This window comes from Diplotaxodon limnothrissa, linkage group LG16 (genome assembly GCF_057381915.1).
Source record: "Diplotaxodon limnothrissa isolate DT_005_m linkage group LG16, D_limnothrissa_male_GT1.1, whole genome shotgun sequence".
NCBI classification, from domain to species: Eukaryota; Metazoa; Chordata; class Actinopteri; order Cichliformes; family Cichlidae; genus Diplotaxodon; species Diplotaxodon limnothrissa.
Genome location: NC_140611.1, coordinates 33,829,187 through 33,853,038, shown reverse-complemented (window position 1 = coordinate 33,853,038; position 23,852 = coordinate 33,829,187). Strand labels below are relative to the sequence as shown.

Sequence of the window (23,852 nt, the reverse complement as noted above, 5' to 3'; positions counted from 1 at the left end):
GCTACAGTAAGAAATACACGGGGCACTTTTATGACTTCAAATTAATAAATAATAAATAATGTTTTAATTGTATTTAAAAGTTCCCCACCCTCTGCCATTTTGTTACATATGCAGAAAGTGTCATACCACAAAATGTTTATTTAATGGTTAGAGTTTTTATTTGCTCTTTATTGTATTACATTTATATTTTTATTCAGCAAGAATTTTATTAAACTTTTCTATTTAAATGTGCCACTTCTTTTGTATAGTTCTGTCCTAATCAGTCATTCTACGTTTCATAAGCTTTTTTGTTATAAGGTAAGATTAGATGTACTTTATTTATCAGGGAAGAATTTGGAAAATTAAAAACAGAATCAGAATCAGAAGACTTTATTTATTCCCAAGGGGCAATTAACAAACAACAAGGCACCATAACGATGAAGATAAGGACAATAAGAACAGGCAATAAGAGTGAAATAATAAATACACAGAATATACAGTTTTAAAATTACACAGTTTTAAAATTAAAGTGACTGAAAGGTGAATAAATAACTGTAAGTGACTAAAAGTGAATAAAGTGAATAAATGGTATGTAAGCCAATAATGTAGAGAGTGACAAAATAAATGTCTTATTAAGGTAAAGACAGAAAATAAAATAAGTGTTAATTGATTTAAAAAAAAAATGAATGTACTAAGATTTTGCCCCTGACAAATATACCCCAGTACATAATATGGAAAAATTAACAGGAACAACTGCTAACTGTATCTTTAGCAAAGTACACATATTTTAATTTATGATTTTAATTAGCAATATATTTAAAGATATACATTCTGTGGTTTATAAGATAAGATAAGATAAGATAAGATAGAACTTTATTAATCCCTCGGGTGGGTTCCTCTGGGAAATTCGATTTCCAAAAAAGCACAGCACCGACAGAAGTTACAGAGTTATACACACACACACACATATATATAAATACAGAGACAATATAAATAAAATATACGAAGGGGATAAATAGAATAAATAGGAATAAAAATAAAAATACAAGTGAATTGCACATTTCAAGTATTGAGTCTATTGCACCGTTGACTATTTACAAAAGTATTGCACAAAAGGTATTGCACAGTGAGGTGAAGAGGCACTACAGCTTAGTTGTTCCCTCCTTTGTCCTCCTGTTTCCCCTCCCTCTCCCCTCCAGAGAGGAGTTAAACAGTCTGATGGCGTGTGGGACAAAGGAGTTTTTAAGTCTGTTAGTTCTTGTCTTTGGGAGAAGCAACCTGTCACTGAACAGACTCTTCTGGTTGTTAATGGCCGTGTGCAGAGGATGCCTGGCATTGTCCATAATGTCCATCAGTTTCTTTAATGTCCTTTTCTCTGCCACTGTCACCAGAGTGTCCAGCTTCATGCCGACCACAGAGCTAGCCCTCCTGATCAGTTTCTCCAGCCTGGATGAGTCCTTCTTTGCTGTGCTGTATGTACTGTACTGTATTTAGTTAACAGTCTCAGCTATTAATATAACAGGTGTTAATCGATTGTGTTACTCTTAGTTTGTTAGTTTAGCTACTAACCAAGGTATTTAAAAAGTTGCCTTTGCAGCAGAATCTAAATCAAAACACATTTCAACACTTTATGGCTCATTAATTGTGTTTTGAACTGTTTGATTTTTTTTTTTTTTAAAAAAGGTTTGTAAATTATTTTATTATTGGTATAATAATCTTAAATGTCAAATGTTGCCTAAGAATATAGATAAAGTTAGCTACAGTATATGGTTCACCCATTGCGTTTAGCTAACCATTTTAACTGTCAGTTAAAAGTGTTAGACAGCTTAACCACTTGGTATAACTTTAACAAAACCTATCAACATTTCTAGTAATTTAATTTAATTTGATACTTTGTCATAATGCCAATTTAACTGCTAGCTTCAAAAGCAACATAATGGTTTAATGTTAGCAAACTGTTAGCAAGCAGTTTATCAGCTAGTCATAAATAATTTATCACCTTTAACTCATAATTTAATCTAGCTAGTGTAATTCAACAATTGCCTATAGATGCTTGTTTCCACCATTTAAAAAAAAAAATTATTCATATTTTCTGCTATCTGTTAACTTGAAATTCTAAGATACATAACTCAAAACTGGTGCAAACAAACTTCCATAAATTACTATATAAAAGTTTGTTTACAGTCACTGATTTCATCAGTTTATGGTTTATCCATTATGTTTGGTTGGTCATTTAGACTGTTTATCATTAATTTGTGATCTAGCTGAAAGTAATTTTTGATCATTAATTACCTATCTAAAGATTTATGTAATCAGCTGAGATAAATATGATGCATTCATTTCAGCTACTTCTCTAACTTAGTCTGTTTCTTTATATAACCTTACAGTATCACTTTTCTAGTTGCACCTGTTACCTGTCTAAAAGTTTAGGATCATTCTGAGTGTGTGATTGGCAGGAGGAGGAGGGGCCTTCTGAGTACCTGAGAACAGCCACTGAGGGGAAATGAGGTCGCTTCCTGATCTGAGAGGCACATATAAAAAACGAAAGTCAGCGCAAGGGAAACAAGTGCACATGGTAGATGAAAGCTGACGGGAAGGCAGCGCGGAAACATCTCAGGTAACAAACACGAGGAGAAGCGACATTAAACGATCAAATAATTACATACAATAAATAATCCGTAATTTTAGATAATATTTAACATGTTATTCATGTTTTTAGAGCACTCTTTGGTGATAACGGGTGTGTGCATCGCGTGGTGTCCGAAGGCACAGCATCATGAGCCAGTGGAAGCAGATTCAACAGCTGGAGATCAGACTCCTGGAGCAGGTGGATTACCTGTATGACGATAACTTCCCCATGGACATCAGGCAGGGGCTGGCCAGCTGGATCGAGTCTCAGGACTGGTGAGTCTTCATCTATGTGCAAAGAAGTGTGGGGAAAAAAAAGTCTGTATTACAAAAAAAGGCAGCTGTCTTCATAGGCTGAAAGACCACATGGTATGGAGGACTGAAGCTGCCAAAATTAACATTAACTAAATACACAAATTAATGACTTAGTACATAAATAATTATGCAATTAAGTACACAACATGTAATATTAATGTTTTTCTTTTTTATCAAAGTATTGTGAACTATTTATTTACTATTTACCAAATATGTCTGTCTTTTCATTCTTCTTTCTTTGTAATGATTGTAATATAGCAGTTTATATAAGTGAGTTTTTATTTGTGCTTTAACTTAAGTTGTAGTTTGCTTCCAAAGGGTGGGGATGGTTTAGTTTTAGTATCAGTTTTATTTTTTGTAATGTAAGTACAAAATAAACCCATGACTCAGTCACATGGAGTTATCATCTTCAGTTAATAAAATGCATATTTTTATTTTATTTCAGTTAACTCAAATATTTATTTTATTCATTTTATATTAGTTTTAGTCGACTATAATAACCTTGTACATAAGACTAAAGATAACCAAATAATAAGTATATGAAAATATATTTAGGATATGAGTCTGGTGTTAATATGCTGGCAAAGAATCACCTCCATAAACACTCACAATGTCAGCCGTTTATATTTGTTTAATAAAGCATAAATGTCTAAATAAATATTCTTTAAGAAAAATACTTGAGGAAAAATGGAGTAAGGCAAAATGATGAAAAAATAATAATTTATAAATGAGTAACTTGAAATTAAAATGGATGAATAAATAATTCAAGGAAATAATCCTATGTAATAGTTCTGAAGCAAAATAAGACAGAAATATTGTCTATCAAATATTTTAAGTGTATAGATATCTATATTTTTAATGGGTCTAGGCTTTTTAAATTTAAATCCAGAAAAGCAGGAGTTTTTGATCCAGACGTCTTCTGAAGCTCAGTGAAAGTTTGTGCAAACATAAACGATCACCTGTGCATCAAAAACATGTTGACAAAGCTGAGTTCAAATCGCTGAGTTTATACTTTTGTTCAGTTGAAGCTGATTGATCAAAACCATGACTTCTTGGTTTTACAGCCCACAACTTCACGTCATAGACCTCATTTCCTACAGGAAGCTCTTTTCAGTGAAAAACCCGCTGTAGCTGCACCTTCTTCCTTATCAACGAGAACAGTGATCATTTATCACCCACAGAGTGTTTGCTTTTAGCTAAAAGGAGAGTAAATGGATGCTTTTAGTTTTCGGTTTCAGCAGGATTTAGGAATGATTGTGGTCTGAGTTAAAGTACATTTTTCAACGGTGCTGGGCAGATCTGAGAGAACCTGCCTGAAGGCTCTTCCATTCCTTCACTAAATAACATGTACATAAGGCTACAAACCTTTGAGTTTTATTCCACAAGAAATACAATTTAAAAAGTCCAAGAAATGTATTGAAGACATAATTTTTCATAGTTTTCTTATTTTTTTTCTTATACAAAGAAAAGGTACATGTTTCTTGTTGTTTTCAAAACTTAAAAGACCTTTTTCTCCTCAAAGATTATTGGTTAAGTTCAGTCTAGAAATGCATATATCAGAAATAAATAGGTTATGTAATGGTAGCTACATTTATTTTTTAAATACAGTCTATGATTTTTAACTTGGGAGTAGAAGGATCCTGTTATGTCGCCATTCATCCCCTTGCGAACGGCGCTGTACGCCTAAGTGATGTCACACCTGCTGTAGCAAGCCACCATGTTGGTGTCGTGTCAGCCGGTCCTGCAGCTGTCGATTTCTTTAAAATGGTCCATTGTGCTTCTGCTGGGTTGAAGAGACAATACCAGTGCGAATGTGGAAGTTTTGTCTCAATTGCGACATCTATTGCTCACGAGAATACTGCAGGGGAATTCGCACCCTAAGTACTGGAATGAAGGGTACAGAGCTGTGGCGGAATCATTATCGGCATGAGAAGAGAGAAAAACCAAGAAGACAAACTTACTCTTGAAGTCTGGCTTCAGTGATCATTCAAGGAACTGCAGTTTTTGGTTTTTTGGGGGCATGACATGTTCTCCCCGTGTCTGTGAGGGTTCTGTCTGGGTACTCTGACTTCCTCCCACACCACAGTCCGAAGACATACAGTTAGTGGGGTTAAGTTAACAGATGATTCTAGATTTCCCATAGGTGTAAATGGCTGTCTGTCTCTCTGTGTTAGCCCTATGACAGACTGGCACCTGTCCATGGTGGTTGTAGGTGAGCGCAGCCTATCCATTGTCTTCCAACCCTTTATTGGAAGAAAATGGATGGATGGACAAAAGTACCACTATTTTTTTGACTCTTGAGCAAGGAACTATTCAATTCAGTTTTATTTATATAGTAACAAATCACAACAGCAGTTCCCAGATGGCACTTTATATTTTAAGGTAAAGACCCTACAATAATGCAGAGTAAACACCAACAACTTGCTCACCTCTGTGAGCAAGCGCTTTGGCAACAGTGGGAAGGAAAAACTCCCTTTTAAGAGGAGGAAAACTCTGGCAAAACCAGGCACAGGGAGGGGCAGCCATCTGCAACTGGTCTGACTGCAGTCTAAGAGCGAAGGGCTCTCATGGAGTGATACGGTACTCTAAAGTCATTAAGATAAGATGGGGCCTGATTATTCAAGACCTTGTATGTAGCAGTAGATTTTTAGATTTGATTCTGGATTTAACAATCTATTAACTGTTTGATAGCTACTCTTTCAAGAATTTTAGAGATAAAAGGAAGGTAGGAGATTGGCCTATAATTAGCTAAGACAGTGATATGTGGAAAAGATGGCTTTTTAAGTAACAGTTTAACTACTGCCAGCTTGAAGGCCTGTGGTAGGTGGTAAAGCAACTTCTTTGTTCTTCACAGGTTTTGTTGCTCTGAATCTCCTGAATGTGTCACTCTGTATACTTTTAGGGACACCGCGGTGAACGACGAGTCGATGGCTGGCGTGCTCTTCACCAACCTGCTGACCCAGCTGGAGAGGGTGCGCTCGCAGGAGCAGAACTTTCTGCAACGACACAACATGAAAATAATCCAGCAGCAGCTGCAAGTGAGTCCACCTCTCCCCCAGACATCTAATTTATCAGCTGAGACCTCAGCACTTCAGATCTGCCTTTGTAACACAAACATTTGTTAGACTTCCTGTTTTCTAGGACAGGCTAGAAGCTACATGCTTGTTTTTTCACATGATGCACTTACTGAGTGCTCCACAGATGACAAAAACAACTGTCACCCTAATGTGCCCCATACTGGAAAGCAGCCTTGACAGACAGATGTAGTGTAAATAGAGGAAGTGTGTATGCTCTACTCACACAGTTTTATTGACACATATTACAGAAGAAACAGGTGAGATTTTTACTACGACGTGATCATGTGGAAAGATAAAAGCTCAACACGTGCTTTTAAAGCGTCACATACATGTTTACACAGCAGTGAATGAGACCGTTCGGCACATGGTGATGGCAGAAAGATGACAAAGATATGGGTTTCAAATCGCATATGGAGGAAAAGCTGGTTAGTTAGGTACTGGTATTTTTATATGGAAGATTGCAAATGACAAAAATACAAAAAGTTAACATAAATAAAAAATATTAATAATACATGCTGATATTCAATTAATAGTGATTTATCTAGTTAACATTATTTATGGTGGCTGCCAAAAATAAAAATTTGAGTTTCTTATTTAATATTAATATTACTGTTATCCATAGTGGATTAAAACTGCCAAAAATATAAATGAATATTAATTCAAAACTACTGAAAAATAACTACTTTGAATGAAACAGTTAAGAGCTGACTGAAGTGCAGACTTTTAGCTTTAATTCAAGGGGTTTAACAATTTCTGTATTAACTGTGTAGGAGATACAGCTATTTTTATACACACGTTATATTTTTAGAGTCTCAAAAGTAATTGGACAGTTGACTGATGACTTAACGGCCAGGTGAGGTCTGTGGTAAGGCAGGCCGGATTCTGGAGTCCTGAAAGAAGATAAAGTCTTACAAGAGTGAAGGGAAGATAAAAGTTTGGAGAAGGAGAGAAATCTGATTTGAAGCGTATAACATCTGTTAAACATGGTGGAGGTAGTGTGGGCCTGGGCATTTATGGCTGCAGGAACGGGTCACTTATGTTTACTGATGATGTCACTTCTGATATAAGCAGCAGAATGGACTGTGACGTGTACAGAGCTATACTCTCTGCACAACTGATCAGACCTAAAGAATACAAGCTACTAGCAGAGAGCCCCACAGCATCTAAAATCAGACTCATGTTTGTGTCGTGCTGATTAAAGCAAATCTGATGATCCTGATCAGTCTGATAGTTTTACATAAATCACATGATTCAGCACAGGCTGTGGAGCTTTAGGATGTTTTTGAGGAAGTATATGCATGTTAATCATTTCTCATGATTACATTCGAAGAAAAGGCTTTTTTTTGTTCTTTTTTTTTTTGTTGAAGCCACAACTGTGAGCATGGATTCAACTGCATGCAAATCTGTAGAAGAAGTTTCTAGCTGAACTTTGCAGACTTAAAAGTATTCAGGAGTTGTGGGAATTTTGCAAAGTTCGTAATTAGCTGCAGTTTATTTATGGCAGTCCAGATTAAGCAGCTTTAATTCTCATTTAAGTTGATATTTGTGGTGTTTCTACATGAGTTTCCTTTGTACAGCTCAGAAAAGAGGTCATGTTGGATTCTTTGCTCAGTACTTGTAGGTTATAGTGCTGCTCTGCCCGTGGCTTCTTGTTATTGTTGTGCACTTTTATCCACACACCTCAAACAAACTGAACACAGAGAAAACGTTCAGCCGTGAACTCCCTGAACTGTTGTCATTAAAGCGTCCTCAATTTGGAGAAGTAGCCTCGTGGTGTGTACATGTGCCTGAGGTGAAAGGGAAGTAAAATAATTGCCGTGCTCACGAGTTGGGAATTGCTGTAAATGTGCAGCTTTCTGTTTGTGTGCTGCCTGAAAGCTGCAGCTCCTGTTTTTGCTGCTACTGTTTTAATCAATTGAAGTCAGTAAAGAGCTTTTGCACATTGAATTCCTTTCTTTCATTGTTGTCTATAAACGCTTTAAGTTATTCTCTCTGTCGATGAACCCTTTGAGGATGTATATTCTGCCAGAGGAGCTTCTCAGGAAGTTTGGTTGTGGTCGTCACTCGCTTTTATTCTGGAAGAAAGACAGATACCTCTTGCAGAATGAACCCTCGAGGCTCATACCGCTGCTTCCTGTGAATATGTATATGTGTTATGTGTCAACACTTCTTAGAGGAAGTAGCTACTCCTGTGCGATAGTCGACGGTGTTTGTGGCTTGTTGTTGTTGTTGTTATGTGTTCATGTAACAGAGGAGAGATTTTAGCTCATGTTTGAATCTCTCTTCCATTCATGTTCACGCAGGGTCTTTCTTCGAGGGGAAATCCCTCGCAGTGGTAGGCGCACATTTTTAATCTGACCTTCGCTGCTTGCTGAGGGAAAATGTCAGGAGTGTTGGGTTTGACTGTAAAGTACCCATAACAGCAGGAGAAGTATTTATAGTGAATTTTTGCTGAATAATGTAGGTCAGCTTGGTGAACGGTACAAACTCTGAAAGGATACCAGTGCATCACTGCCGCTGTCATAAGACTGAGCGTGTAGGTGTGTGTGTGCGTTTGTGCGTCCTCAGTCTGTCATTTTAGTGATGAAATATTAGTCACACCTGAAGGCGAGACAAAAACTTTCCCTCTTCCTCCAGAAGAAGTTTTTTGTACTTTTCTTAGTGAGCATTTGAATGTATGTAGAGGCCGATATGCAGCTTCGGAAAGTTTGTGGCTTCTGCCGCATATATTAGCCATATATAGTCTAAAAATAAAGAGATTTAAAGATACAGGCATCTGGCAGGAATGTATGGAGGTGCCAAACTGCCAAAATCAAAAATAAGTTGATTTTTAAAAAAATGAATGAATATACCATTAAAGGCATCATTAGAATACCGAATTCATGAAAAAGAATATGTCATTAAAGGCACAGAAACAAAATATATAATCCCACTTATCAATATTTAGCAAATGCAAAAAAAACAAACCAAAAAACATCAAAAGGCCATTAACGACTTTAAAACCAATAAATGTGGGTATTTATTTATACAATATATGTTTCTATTGATTCTACTGTTTTACTTACTTTAAATTTCTTATTTTAATGATTAATGTCATTGCATAACTCTGTGATTTGCCTCATAAAAAAGCAAAAAAGGAATGTATTACGAAAATAATGAAATAAATACATCTTTGAAGAAAAGGAGAAAATGCTAATGAGTGAATGAACGTAGATGGATAGATTGAATGGAGAAATAAATAAATGTGGCACTCATAGATAGGGAATGCAATTTAAAACAAAAATAATAATTTGAGCCCTGAAGTCTATCCCTACTTAAGAAATCTAAGGTTTCTAGTGGACAATAATCCTCAGTTAGGGTTATTTGCTAAAGGTTAACAAGGTTTGTCTTAATGTTGCTTCTTTTATTTTATTTTTTAACCTCATGGTGCAAGTTGCATCATTACAATTTTGATTATGCAACTTTTACATGTTTATAAATGAGGCTCACACGCTCGAATCTGTTCTCTAATATTTAACTAAATGTTGTGGTTAAATTCTTTGCCCTTAAAGAGTCGAACCTGGATGAGCTCCAAATATCTGACTTTATTTACTCAGCTGCTGTTCACGGAGAATGCTCGTTTTGTGTCCAGTTAAACTTCATTCCTTTGTTATTGAACTAAAGGGCTTCCGCTCTGTCAGGGATTTCCTTTTCATCTCTTCTTCACAGATAAACAGACACTGTGGGAGTATTGATCATGCTGTGGTTGGTTTTATAGCCTACTTACACAAATGATCACATCATTAGGAAATCATTGGTTCGAAGGTTTTTTCTCAGGGGGTTTTATAACTGAAATTTTCTCTGTTTGCGTCACTGTAGCTGAAATACGCCACCAATCCTGCTGTAATGGCCAGAGTCATCTCCACCTGTCTCAGGGAAGAGCGCCGTATTCTCTCCAGTGCCTGCATGCAAGAACAGGTTTGTCACATTGTCTGCCTCAGTGAAGGGAAAGTCCCTTTATTACAGTCTCTGCTGGTAAATCTGGGCCACTACCAGGAAGACTACACTGTAAAACATATTTCACACCCCCACCCTCCCAACCAGCCAGTTCACTTTATTCCCAACAATCAGTGTTTGGCTTTTTACGGTAATCACTAAAGTGTTTCTACTCCCGTGAACAGGATAACTGTGTTTGTTTAAGCTGGGTTGTTCCATAGAGACTGCTGCTTCACTTAGCTCACTGTTTGGGTTTAATGCACCATAACTTTATTGTTATTGGAGCCAATAAAGAGTAATAAACTCACCTTGGACTACCTCCCCAGCACTACACAGCACACAGACATCATTAACACCTTTTCTTTCTAATATCCGTGCAAAAAAACGTTGTAAAGACCAAAAACTAAAGCAGTCATAAAGAAGTTTACTATATCGCCTTAAAACGTTTCAGTGATGCTTTGCAGCTTCTGCTCACATCAGATGGCACAACACATCTGTTATTGCAGGTTTAAACTCAGTCTGGTTTCAGGTTTCAGAGGAAGAAAGAGGTCTTCTATATGCAGATACTCATAGCTAGAGTTTAAACATTTAGAGATTCTCTGTGCACAGAGGCTGTTTGTTCCCAAAATATTACCCACGCAATGTTAAAATTTAATGTGCCAGAAAAATATTCAACACGTCCCAGTACACGATATGTCCAATAAATCGACTGTATACAAAAGATGCATGTAGCCACTGTGCTACATGTCCACATATTAACTAAATTTTCAGCTAACTTGAGAAAGCTTGATTACCATGCTGCATCCATGAACTGTACACAGACACAGCTACGTGCTAATACTATAATACTATGGTGAATATTCACTCACCCCAAAGCTGTGGACAGCCTCTACCTCAAAATAAACTGTGGTATTTCTCAGATAATTGGTTAAAAAATGCCTCAAAGACATAAACATGATGAAGATCCAGTCTTTAACTAAGTCTTCAGTTTGCAGAGACCAAAACCAGTGAGTAACATGTTTTTTATTCATGCACTGGCACCCTGAATTTTCCCAAAGTTAATAATGTTTTCTTGTCTAAAGATGGCAAAAAAGCAACTTTAAAAAACATTCATTACACACTGTATTGAACATGAACCCCACATGACCCTGAATCACAAAGCCACAACATTTGCAACATTCTCTGTATCTACTGTACAATATAAAGCGCCTTGAGGCGACTTTTGTTGTGCTTTGGCGCTATATAAATAAAATTGAATTGAACATTTCAACAGCTCTTAGTTATGATGCTGTGGGAGCAGCACCAACAGACATATGAGAGAGTCATGTCATTAATGTTGATATGGTTAAATCAGAAGTAAATAAAGATTACAGATTACAGTCTGTTCAGAAATGCAAAGTTGTAAATGTTTTTTTTTTTGTTTTTTTTTACAGGGTCCTCTGGAGAAGTCTTTGCAGAACTCTGTGGCGTTTGAGAGGCAGAAGAACATGGACAACAGAGTTGGGATCATCAGGGGCAGCGTGCAGGTAACTCAAACACCTTCAATACAGGATGGAGAAAACACAAAGCTGAATTTTATTGATGAATTTTACACAAAAAAATGTGTTTCCAGTTGATGGACCAGGCTGTGAAATACATCGAGGACATGCAAGATGACTTTGATTTCCGCTACAAGACCCTGCAGTCTCGAGGTGAGCCATTTTACAAGTTGTAAAAATAAAAAGTCATTTACTATTTTAGAATTCTTATTTCATACTACTGTTTTTGTGGTTGTGTCAGAATCAACTGATAGAAACTCTGACGTGATGAAACAGGAAGTAACAAGACTACAGGAAATGCTAAACCGGCTTGACTTTAAAAGGAAGGTACGCACATGCAAAGCTCTGAAACGTGACAAAAATATATGCAGGTGTACAAATAAAAAAAATTCATTCACAGTGTGTTGATCAGCCATAAACACTGTATTTTATGCTTTTGTTAGGAGATTTTATCAAAGATGGACGTTGTGATCAAAGAGATTGACGACCTGATGACCTCTCAGCTAAACCCTGAGCTGCAGGACTGGAAACGAAGGCAGCAGATTGCTGCCATCGGGGGTCCTCTGCTCACCGGGCTGGAGCAGCTGCAGAGCTGGTAATGACCTCCAACAAAAAGTCAGAAATCCTTACTGCTAATGCTAATTATTTATTTATTTATCTATTTATTTATTTATTTAGGACAGTGCATGTTAATGAACATAAATGTAAAAAAAAAAAAATTACATGAATGTAAACATACCAGATTATAGCCAAGGGCTAATTTCCATCTGTTGTCCTTAAGCATAAAAATAGACATAATAATTCATAAAAATTCATCATTCATTCATAATAAAAACTCCATCACCAAACTTACACATACACACCATTCTGTTCCCAAATAAAACATTAAAACTATACAACTCATACATGATCACACACTTGATTTGTCCATAACCAGTACTTTGTATGGAAGCCCAAAAATGCTAAAATAATATTAATAAATTATGTAAACAGGACATATGGTTGTATATCTGTTGCATTTGTAATAGTTAAGTACCATTTGTATATCTGCTTTTATATAGATATATGGAGGACCAACACCAACTGAAGTAAATTCATTATACAAAAAAATAAATGTATACATTATTTCTAATAAATATTTATTTATAGATTGAATATTAATTTCCCAGTACATATGACACCCTGTGATATATACTGTAAAATATATGCTATATGTCGCCCAACTTGACACGAATATTACTTGGTTAACTATATAGCTAACTCGTTAGTATAATTACTATGGAAGCTTGTTTCTGTGACTGAAAAACGCTTTGTTTTTGTATTTATTTTAAATGGTAAATGGCCTGTATTTATATAGCGCTTTACTAGTCCCTAAGGACCCCAAAGCGCTTTACATATCCAGTCATCCACCCATTCAAGCACACATTCACACACTGGTGATGGCAAGCTACATTGTAGCCACAGCCACCCTGGGGCGCACTGACAGAGGCGAGGCTGCCGGACACTGGCGCCACCGGGCCCTCTGACCACCACCAGTAGGCAACGGGTGAAGTGTCTTGCCCAAGGACACGACGACCGAGACTGCCCAAGCCGGGGCTCGAACCGGCAACCTTCCGATTACAAGGCGAACTCCCAACTCTTGAGCCACGATCGCCCCGATTTTTAATTGCCAGCCATTTCTCTTTTTCAGTGGCAGAAACGATCTTCTATAATTGTCAGTTGTCAGTTAAGTAGTTTACTATCGAGCAAAATAATTGAGTATATTGTAACTAACTGGCAGAGGTAACAGATTTTAAGGTGGCACTATGCTGTTAAATAAAGATCAGATAAATTCTCTGCCCTCATCCTATTCTTCGCTTCTCTCAGGTTCACCCTGACTGCCCAGAGCCTTTTCCAGATCAAGCGTCAGCTGGACAAACTGGGGGAGCTGGTGGTGAAGGTGACCTATGAGAGCGACCCAATACCCCTGCAAAAGCCTCAGATGGAAGAGAGAGTGAAATATCTCATCTACCATCTCATCAAGAGGTACCAACACAGCTCAGCAGAAGACATTTTATTCCTTTAGCATTTGTGAAAGAAATCTGTGTTGCATGTGGGGGTATTTCTATGATTTTTATTTTTTTTAAATGTGGTGACACAGAACAAGAATATTTAATTTGAAATGAATGAAGTGTTAACAAATACTCAAGTAAGGTACAAATAACTAAAAATTCTACTTAAGTACAATAACAAAGTATTTTTACTTTGTTATTTCCCACCTCTGAAATTAGCTGCACAAAAAATTAAACCCTGTTATGAAAAGAAGTATTTAGATGCTTTTAATTTATTAAACAAAACTAAAATTGAAGTAAAAGTGCAATAGTTTGAGTAGCAGAATCTACTTAGAGTATGCTGAATCACAGTTATTGATTCTCTTTTGTGTATATCTCTTTGCTGCTGCAGCTTGAAATGATTTTAATGACCTGTTGACAGCTGTGTAGCTTCATCTATAATAATAAGAGTAGTGATTTAATGTTGGGTCTCATTAGAGAAACTGTCAGAGCCTAACACAAAAACCCCAGTTTTACCAGGAGTAAGATAAAGGACAATTAATTAATTAGTGACACATTCACTGAGATAAGAAAGAAAGAAATGGTACTAGATACCACTGAAGCTGTTAAGTTATTAGCCGAAAGATAACCTATATAATGAAACCAGAGGTGGTCCCAGGATTGAGCCTTGAGGGATGCCACACGGGAGAGGAGGAGATGCAGATGTGTAATAAGCAGTGCAAGGGATCCCAGCCCAATTCATCTTTGTGCAGAACAACTTTCAGTGCTCTGAAAAATGAAAAACACGACTTCCTCCTCTGCTTCAGCTTCTGACAACACATTAGACAATAAACCGAAAGGTGGTAACTACCGGAGGAGGAACACGGCCAGCTGTGGTTTGAATGTTCTCTCTCAAGCTCGGGGTGTTAAAGTGAAATTGTAAATCGAGGTGTGGGTTTTTTTTCACAGTTCATTTGTGGTGGAGAAGCAGCCATGTATGCCCACACATCCACAGAAACCCCTCATCATTAAGACTGGAGTACAGTTCACCACCAAAGTCAGGTATGGTGATGTGACATCTTGTTGTTTCAGGATTTGTTTCTGCTGTTGGGTTGCAGTTTGTTTCAGTTTATTCTGATTTCTTGCAGACTCCTGGTTAAACTTCCAGAAGTGGATTATCAGCTGAAAGTGAAAACAACATTTGACAAGTAAGATGATTTATTTTCTTATTAAATGGACCCCACAGTAAACCTGTCTTCATTGCTTGAATAAAAATAAGGTAAAAATGTTGTGTGCTGTGCTTGTGTGTTTCTGCAGGGACCTCCCCCCGGGCAGAGTGTGAGTACAAACTGTCTAAGCGTGCTACTACTAAATGTCCGAGAACAGGAAACAGCACCAGATTAAAAGCAACCTAATCTGCTCGCTAATACAGTAGTTAGGCATGGTTTAGTGAAATAATACTACTTTATCTAATACTGGACCTTAGAACCCCCTCATTTAATTCTCTACATGAAATAACCTGTTTTAGCTTCTTCCTCTTTAAGACAACTTCTGATAGGCTCCCCCTTGAAAGCAAAAGGTTTGAATAGCAGGTGGGCGGAGCATCTGTGCCTGAGGTATTCATACAGGGATATCCACTCTGATTTAACATCATACAAATTCAAGACTGGAAAAAAAATAATGAAATGTCTGTAAGGGGGTAAAAACTTAAAGATTAAAAGCCAAAATCAGCCCTAAAGCTTCCTGTTTTATGGCTTCACTGGCGTGTTATTTGTTTGGCGTTACCAGGTGTAAATATGGTTTGAAAAAGCACTTGGAAACCAAACATGCACCTCGGGGGAACTTTGCCTCTAACTTCCTGTAAAACCAGATGCAGAAAAAACATATTATTGGGTTAAAGTCACCTTAAAAGCTATAGGAGTTTACTGAAAGCAAATGGATTAAAAAAGAAAAGAAAAGTGAGTGATTGAGAATGTTTTCTGAGATGTGAATGAATACAGGCATGCCGTGATAGATTTACTTGTTCTCTTGCTTTTTTCCTCGGTTCTCAGTAGGATACAAAGCAAAAATACTCGATGTTCATTAAAAACCAATTGCCTGAACTTCACTTTTATAGAAGTAGCACTTCTTCAATTTTTGCTGTTTAAACAGCTGGTGTTTACTGCCACCTTCTGGTAGTGTTAGCCTGATACCGCGCACTGGAACAGACAGGAAAAGCAATAGGAAATAGGAAGACAGGAAACACTCGCATAATGTACTTGACTTTGTTATAACTTATTGACTTGTCAGTTATTCAAAAATCCATAAAGATATGTGGGCTTTAAAGATTTCATCCGCAAATTATAACAAAAAAATTTACAGCGAAATGTAATCAGCTTGGTTTTCTTTTATAGATCTCTGTTTTAGATTTATACATGTATTGACAGATTATATACGGTGTTATACATTGCAGGAAGGACAGTCTGCAGCTGAACCTTCTTAAAATCGCCCTGATTTAAAAACCTTTACAGTAAAATAAGTGGAGTGTTTTATTTTGAAAACTACATACAGATTTTAAATATGGTTTATGTTATTGTCTAAAACAATCCACAAACACTTCATCCTCTGAATTAAGTCCATCTTATAGATGGATGCTGGTAAACATTGATAAGAAAATCAAGTTTTTTCTCCTTTTCTCCTTAGAAGTCGTCAGTTTTTCATCCTGACCAACAACACTAAAGTTATGGACATTGAGGACTACTCAAACGGCTGCCTCTCAGTGGAGTTCAGACATCTGGTAGGACAAAACTCTAACAAATCTTGACAGTTGTTTAACTGGTTCTTTCATTGAACCTTTAACCATTTATTTAAAATGGTGTTTAGTCATCTCACTCAGAGTTTGTGTTTTACAGCAGCTGAAAGAGAAGAAATATATCAACGGCACCAAAGGGAACGAGGTAAGAAATGTAGATGAGCTACGGAGGACGAAAACTGCCAAATAAAAGAGACTCTGTAAATAAGTTCATATTTAATGAAGTCCACAAAAAGTGTAGGGATTTTTTTTAAAAAATAATCTAAATTGATTTAAAAAAAAATTGTATTCTTTTGCATTTTTTGTACTATTTGTAGTATTTTCTTCCCATAAAATTTTCTATTTTATTTATTATATTTTTATTATTTGCAGTGTATTGTGTTTATTTGTATTTCTAAAGTAAATAAATCATTATTTTAAATCCATATAGGTCTTATTCATTTATAAGATATGACCTAAATTGATTTTCAGCTGCTTTTGGATGCCCTTCATGACACAACCCCATGCTTCATGGTTGATTCAGAAATACATCATGTAACTAATACATTTAAATAAATGTAAACATTGAATGGGAAAGTAGATAAATTAGGGAATTAATACAAAGGTAAGTAAATATTGAAGCAAAACTATCAGTGCCATAGTTTGTAAATTATTTAATGTATAGGCTTAATTAATATTTAATGTATTTAATGACATATTAATTGATGTATAGCATCATTTGCTCCTGATTTGGCAGTTTCTGTCCTCCGCAGTGACCATTAATGCTGCTTCAGATGGATTTGTGCATCATATTCAATGAATCTGCCTTTGAACGCCAGTTGATGTTTCAGTGTTTTATTTTTCAGGGCCTGCTCTCTGTGACAGAAGAACTTCACTCTCTCAGTTTTGAGGCCTGCTTCACGGTGCAGGGCCTCACCATCGACCTGGAGGTCAGCGGCAGAGCAGATCTATTTCAAACTTGTTTTTGTTGCTGTTCATTTACAAAATAATTTACTAATATTTATTTTTATTTTCTAGACGTGTTCCCTGCCGCTCGTTGTGATTTCCAATGTGAGCCAGCTGCCTGGAGGCTGGGCCTCCGTCATGTGGTACAACCTCCTGACTGATGAGCCGAGGGTGAGCCATACTGGACTTCTTCTAAAAACAGAAAATTCATTCATTTGAAAGTTTAAGTTTTAAATGAAATAAGTTGAGCTGAATCAAACATAACCTCACTTTCAGCTCAACTTATTTGAACACACCTGGACATCTTTGTTAAAAGCCTTTGTTTTTATAAATTCATTTCTATTATCTTTAAAATAAAATAAAATAATAAATAAAGAAACACAGATTTTATTTTTTCAGTCGACCTCTGTTGTGCGGATCTTCACAGGGCATTTCTGCATTTTTCAAGTCTCTAAAATTGGTTTTCCCGAAACAGATGCGCGATTAACAGCATCAAAATGACATAAATTACAAATAAATCTTGCAATTCACCCCCATCTCCTGAGTTTAACATCAGTTCATAAATAAAACAAGAAGAAAACTGACTTAAATTCCAAGTCTTTGACTTCCAGAGCGTGACAACAAATTCTGCTGATGTTCCATTTACTCTGGTTCTTCTGTAACTGTAGCTCATGTTCTCCAGCTGTTTTGGAGATGTTTGTTTTCATTTTTTATGCTTCACAGCCTCCCTCACCTTCTCCATCTTCCTCCACAGAACCTGGCTTTCTTTGGGAACCCTCCTCGGGCCAGCTGGAGCCAGCTCTCTGAGGTCCTCAGCTGGCAGTTCTCCACTTTTGCCGGGCGAGGCCTCAACAAAGAGCAGCTCACCATGCTGGGAGAAAAGCTCTTTGGTATGTTTGTCTTTTAGTTTTGTTCTTTCGCAAAGGTTGAAGATTAAGAAAAAATACATTTAAAAAAAAAATGTGGCTTTAAAGTCGTTAACCTGGAAAAACATCTTCCAACACAGCAAACAGTAAAATATTATACTTAAGAAGACAACTGCAAGCTAACAAGCTAATTAGGACAGAAAGTTAAAGCTGAAGGCAGAAACATCTAAAGAGAGGTGGGAGAGTGTTTACTTGTTTATGGAGGGTGAAGCGACACCTCTGTCATTGTGAAACCACACGCCAGCAGAGATATTCAAGCATGTAGGTGGTGCAGAGACTCCAGAAAGTCGCTCAGTTTAAAAGGGGAAGAACCAGAAACGTTATTCGAGCCAAGTATCAGACTGGTCCAGCTATAAAGTCAAAGTCAGCATAGCAGAGAAACTCTGAGGGGCGATCAGAGGGTCTATAAAAATGAAAAGCCTTACCTCATTTAAATCCAGTGAATCACCCTTCCAGCGTGGCTGTTCTTATATATTGCTGACCACTTCCGCTACTCGCTCAACCTCAAGTTTATGCATAAAGCAAACACGTTTGCTTCAAGTTGAGCCAGACTTCACGTGAAACAACAGGGAGCTTGGTCTGATGAGTCAAACAAATCACTCTAAAAGACCAAAAGTAGCATTAAAGGTGATGAACAACAGCGGTTTTTTTGTTTTTGTTTTGTTTTTTTTAACCCAATCAGATCCCAACAAATCAAAGAAGCTAAAAATGAAGCTGAAGCTTCTTTGATGCTCTGTTTTCTGTATGCTTGTAACACTTTGATGTTTCAGATCATCAAACAAATTCAAATAATACACAAAGATAACACAAGTAAACACAAAATGCAGTTTCTAAATGAAGGTGTTTATTATTAAGGGATAAAGATGCAAACCTACATGACCCTGCGTGAAAAAGTGATTGCCCCCTAAACCTAATAACTGTGGAGGAAGTTGTCTCATCTTTGTAGAATTGTTGCAGTTCAGCCACATTGGAGGGTTTTCCAGCATAAACCACAGCTTCTCAATTGGATTCAGGTCAGGACTTTGAGCAGGCCACTCCAGTCTTCATTTTGCTCATTATAAGTTGCTTTTTGAGGTATTTAGTTTCAGTTTGTCAAACAGGTTCTGTTAAAGTGATTTCTTGATTCAGCAGGTCTGCCAGTAATCAGGCCTGAGTTTGTTTAGTGACGCTAAACTTTGCTTTCCAAACGATGTGGTTAATCACAATTTAACAAAAGGGGCAATCACCTTTTCAACCAGGGCCAGGTGGGTTTGGATAACTTCTCTCTTAATCAATGAAATAATCATTTACATTTAAATATTTTACTCGTGCTGTGTTCTCTAATATTAAATTAGTTGTATAATCTGAAACATTTAAGTGTGATAAATATGCAAAACACAAGGACATCAGGAATGGGGCAGACAGTTTTACACCCCGCTGTATATCGCCTGCTCCTGATCTGTCTGCTCAGCATCCCACTGTGTGAAAATAGTAAATTGTATGAATATAAATGAATTAAGGCAAAAAACAAACAAACCCTGAGATCTCTCTCTCTCTCTCACATTGGTTCTGTACTTTCATCTTTATTGTAGCTAAACATCCTTTTCCTTTCCTTTACCCGTTTGGTTAAAAATTTTGCTTTACCGGGATGTAACATAGGCAGGAAGAGATGACCAGGTTTTTATATTCATTATCATTCCACAGACCCTGCTCTATGAGATAAATAAGCTCCAGGAGGAAAGATATATTACCTTTTATTGAAATTTCCCAGATTACCATTGAAGCCTATGAAAAAGGCACCATGAAAGGCCGTTGCGTATGCGCTGCGTTTTGATTCGGTGGGTTTGTTGTTGATGAGAACTCGTACCTCAAAGCTTCATGACAACATGCTGTTTGTCTCGGAAACTGTAGTAAAACCACTTTATGCCCACACGGGGAAGGTCACACTAGTACATTGAACTCTGTGAGCAGCAGCACTAAAGAATTTTCTAAAACAAGTTCAGAGAATAACTAAAAAGCTGCTGACCTTGTTTTCCTGGGACGGCCATTTATGATAGTTTCTCTTTGTCTCTGTAGGTCAGCATGCCTCCTGCAGCGACTATCAAGTGTCCTGGTCCAAGTTTTCCAAGGTGAGTCTTAGATAATATGAGCATGAGCGGCATAGTACCATTATTTTCTGTGTTATTGTGCCATCTAGTGGCAGTCATAAAACCTTCTGCCGTGTTGTTAATGTTGGTCATGTATTTTTATCCCACATCGTATCTAATTTCAATTTAAATTCCGAGAAGGTTCTCACTCTCTTTTCTTCCAATCATACAGGAGAATATTCCAGGGAAGCCGTTCAGCTTCTGGATGTGGCTCGACTCGATCCTGGAGCTCATCAAGAAGCACCTGCTGCCGGTCTGGAATGAGAAGTAGGTCATCGTGTCCCGGCTGAAAGATCATAAACAGAAAATGTTTCTAAAAACAAACAAACAAACAAACAAACAAAAACAACTCCACAAAAAGATGAAAGGGTTATTAGATACATGAACCGCTATCATTAACATATATGAAGGACCAAAACTGCCAACATCAGTTGGGAAAGACAGAACAGTTAGATACATTTATAAAATATTAATATATTTAATATTACATTACAATAAAATAAATTTTCATTAAATTTATTAATATCAATATGCGTTCTTGCCGTGAGCACAGCATCTGGTGTTAACCAATCAGAGACAAGTTTAAGCCCTCATTTGCATAGAAGGAAATGGAAAGGACAAATACATGGAAACTCAAATGGAATGTAAATACAGAACTAAATGAAAACAAAATGTGGCATAAATATACATTTCTATTAGGTAATTAATGCTTACATCTATTGTTAATGCTGCTGCTTTAGTAGTTAGAGGTTTTTTAATTTTTAAGGGGTTTTTTGGGAGGATTTCTTGTCTTTTTAGAGTTTGAATCAACAGAAATTATTATGAGTTCAAATGTGTATGTCAGCCAAATTGAGACGCCTTTATAAAGGCTTTATCCCAAAAAATAGCATCAATGGATGTCTGCAGGTGCCAGATATCACCTGCAGACTACAACCCTGTCTTAGAAATGTGCAGCTTCAAAATGCATTAGGATAAACTTCGTATGAATGGCAGATCTAAAATGTGAAATTGGACAACAGATCTCACTGGCTGAAACCAAAAACCTAAATTTCTTTTGTCTTTCTCCGCCTCCGCAGCTACATCATGGGATTTGTGAGTAAAGAGATGGAGCGAGCCTTGTTGAAGGACAAAGAGCCAGGCACGTTCCTGTTACGCTTCAGCGAGAGCCACCTCGGCGGAATCACCTTCACCTGGGTGGAGCACGGCGATAACGGTGAGATTTCCCATAAACCAACATCATCAGACCACGTGTGGTAATAAAATGCAAATGTATACCAAACCTTTAACTATGATAAGACCGTTAAATAAACTTTGTTGATAGAAAATCTGTGCGGTTTTACTTGCTTTGCTGACAGTGGACAACAAAGTTTGCTAACAGTAACTTTTCACACTAGGTGAGGTGAAGTTTAACTCTGTGGAGCCTTACACTAAAAACCGGCTCAGCGCGCTCCCGTTCGCCGACATCATTCGAGACTACAAAGTAATCTCAGACGGGGTTGTCCCCGAAAACCCACTCAAGTTCCTCTACCCCGACATCCCCAAAGACGAGGCCTTCGGGCGGCTTTACAACAGCCAGCCCAGCAAAGGTAAGATCTAATTATGAGGTGAAGTGTTCAAGTTTTTGCTGGGAAACTCTCAGGCTAATTCTCAGGTCGAATTAAATATTAATATAAACCTCTGTTAAACTTCCAGTGCATCCTTACATCCCATCAACCCTGATCCCCATCTCAGAAATGCGGTGAGTTAATATTTCAGTCAAGTCGAGCTCAGTTAACCTTAAACAGAATTTCAAAACAGGCAAAATGTATTTTAATGTCTCTTTTAATGTATTTCAGCTCCAACGCGAGCACCACCCCGCGGTCGTGTCAGTCTCCGGAGCCCCCGATGACACCTGGAGAGTTTGACATGCTCAATGAGCACCTGTGCTTCGACATCGACACCGTAAGTTTACATTATTGTACTTAGTGGATAATACTGGTAATAATATGCATTTTATTATTGTAAATGAATAAGACACTGTATGTGTCTTATAACTCTTAACTCTTATCGCTCTGTGCAGTAGAGCTAAAATAGAAAAAGGTCAAATGTGGAAAACTTCTGGAAACCTCATAATAAAAACAGTAAATTCATTATTCTGCTTGTTTCAAGTCAACGTAGTCTATAAAAGATCAGAAGTTAGAGATTACACATTACTGCGACTAGGACCAAAGTGGCAAACGCCGAAAAGCTGGGTTTTGTATATTTTCTGTATTTATAGCAAGCATTTTTATTATCGTTAACTCCTGAGCGTAAAGACTGAGAACAGTGCAGAGACATTTCTGCAAACACTGTTGAAACATGGCACACTGATCAGTGATTGATGAATTGTTGTGTTGTAATCAATCACACTGATGGAAAGTTGTCTCACATGACATGATGTGAATATTCATGAAGTCAATGTTTTAGGATTTTAAGTTTGGATTAAATGGAGTTTAATTGTTTTTTGTGTTTGCCGACAGTCTGTCTGTAATCAGATTACATTTCTTGTTGACCTGTGATCGCAGGCTGAGATTAAATAATTGAAGACTGCCTCTGATTAGCCTTGCTGAAACGGAAGACTGCTTTTTGCTTAATCTTAGAATTTGTTGAATCTGTCCCGATGTTATGCCGCTAATATTTTTCTTCTTTTTGCGTTTACAGATGAGCTCTCCGTATTCAGAGTAAAAAGAGGGAAGAAAAAAAAAAACATCTGCATCTGGAGCTTCTTTGAATCCTTTGTCAATATCGTGACTCCCGTGAGGGTGTTGTTTTTACAGAGTTTGTGGTTAATGTGTTTTTAAAGCATATTTTGCTTTGTTGTCCATGAAAGAAAAGTTTGTATCATGCTGGTTTTGTGCCTTTAATATTTTGCATGTTCAGTCATGTTTTTCTATAAGAAATGAATTGTATATAAATCAATCTGAACATGTTTTGTTTATGTTTTTTGTAGTTGACATTATTTTGATACTTTATGTCTGCATCTGTCTCTTTTACCTGTTTGTTATTGGCAAAAAAGTTAAATACACGCAGTGTTTTGATTCCCTTTGTCTAACTCATTCACACAGTCGCTCAGCTCTCCTGCCCCCTGCTGGCCACCTCACTGAAATAGCACCGAGGTTTTGTGCTTTTATTTCGAAAGCAGTAGGAAGTGAGACGTCGGCATGTAACAGCTGCTGCTGCTTGGCGGTTTTTACTTACGGCGTTTCTGGAGAATCACGTGATTCTCGGTGATTGTTGAAGGGTGAGGCTGTATTTGGGTTCTTGCGGAAGTTAAAAAAAAAAAAAACAAACAACAAAAAAACCAACAACAGCAAAAAACACGGCTGAGGTGTCTCAGTGTTGCTGCTGCTGCTCAGAAATTATTATCATAAAGAATAAATCATTATTTATACCATGTTATTCATGAATCCCCATTACTCCTAATCAGATTATTTACTGTATGTGTGAACCTCTGACCACAGTCAGGTTATTATGCAACAGCATGGCTGAACATTTTTTTAAAGA

At 37.1% G+C, this 23,852-nt stretch overlaps 1 protein-coding gene across 1 annotated transcript; it reads left to right on the top strand.

The window, feature by feature from the left end:
* Nucleotides 1–2,553: 2,553 nt before the first annotated feature.
* LOC146616552 (signal transducer and activator of transcription 4-like) lies at nt 2,554–23,069 on the top strand. The gene is made up of 24 exons (XM_085374249.1): nt 2,554–2,596; nt 2,699–2,883; nt 5,825–5,960; nt 9,858–9,956; nt 11,408–11,500; nt 11,587–11,665; nt 11,754–11,839; nt 11,956–12,107; nt 13,379–13,537; nt 14,512–14,604; nt 14,691–14,750; nt 14,860–14,880; nt 16,225–16,318; nt 16,434–16,478; nt 17,179–17,262; nt 17,351–17,449; nt 18,033–18,168; nt 20,260–20,312; nt 20,503–20,597; nt 21,407–21,543; nt 21,725–21,916; nt 22,023–22,068; nt 22,166–22,271; nt 23,010–23,069. The coding sequence occupies exons 2-24, from the start codon at nt 2,756–2,758 to the stop codon at nt 23,031–23,033; spliced, it is 2,217 nt and encodes a 738-aa protein (XP_085230375.1). The 5' UTR covers nt 2,554–2,596; nt 2,699–2,755; the 3' UTR covers nt 23,034–23,069.
* The last annotated feature ends 783 nt before the right edge of the window (nt 23,070–23,852 follow it).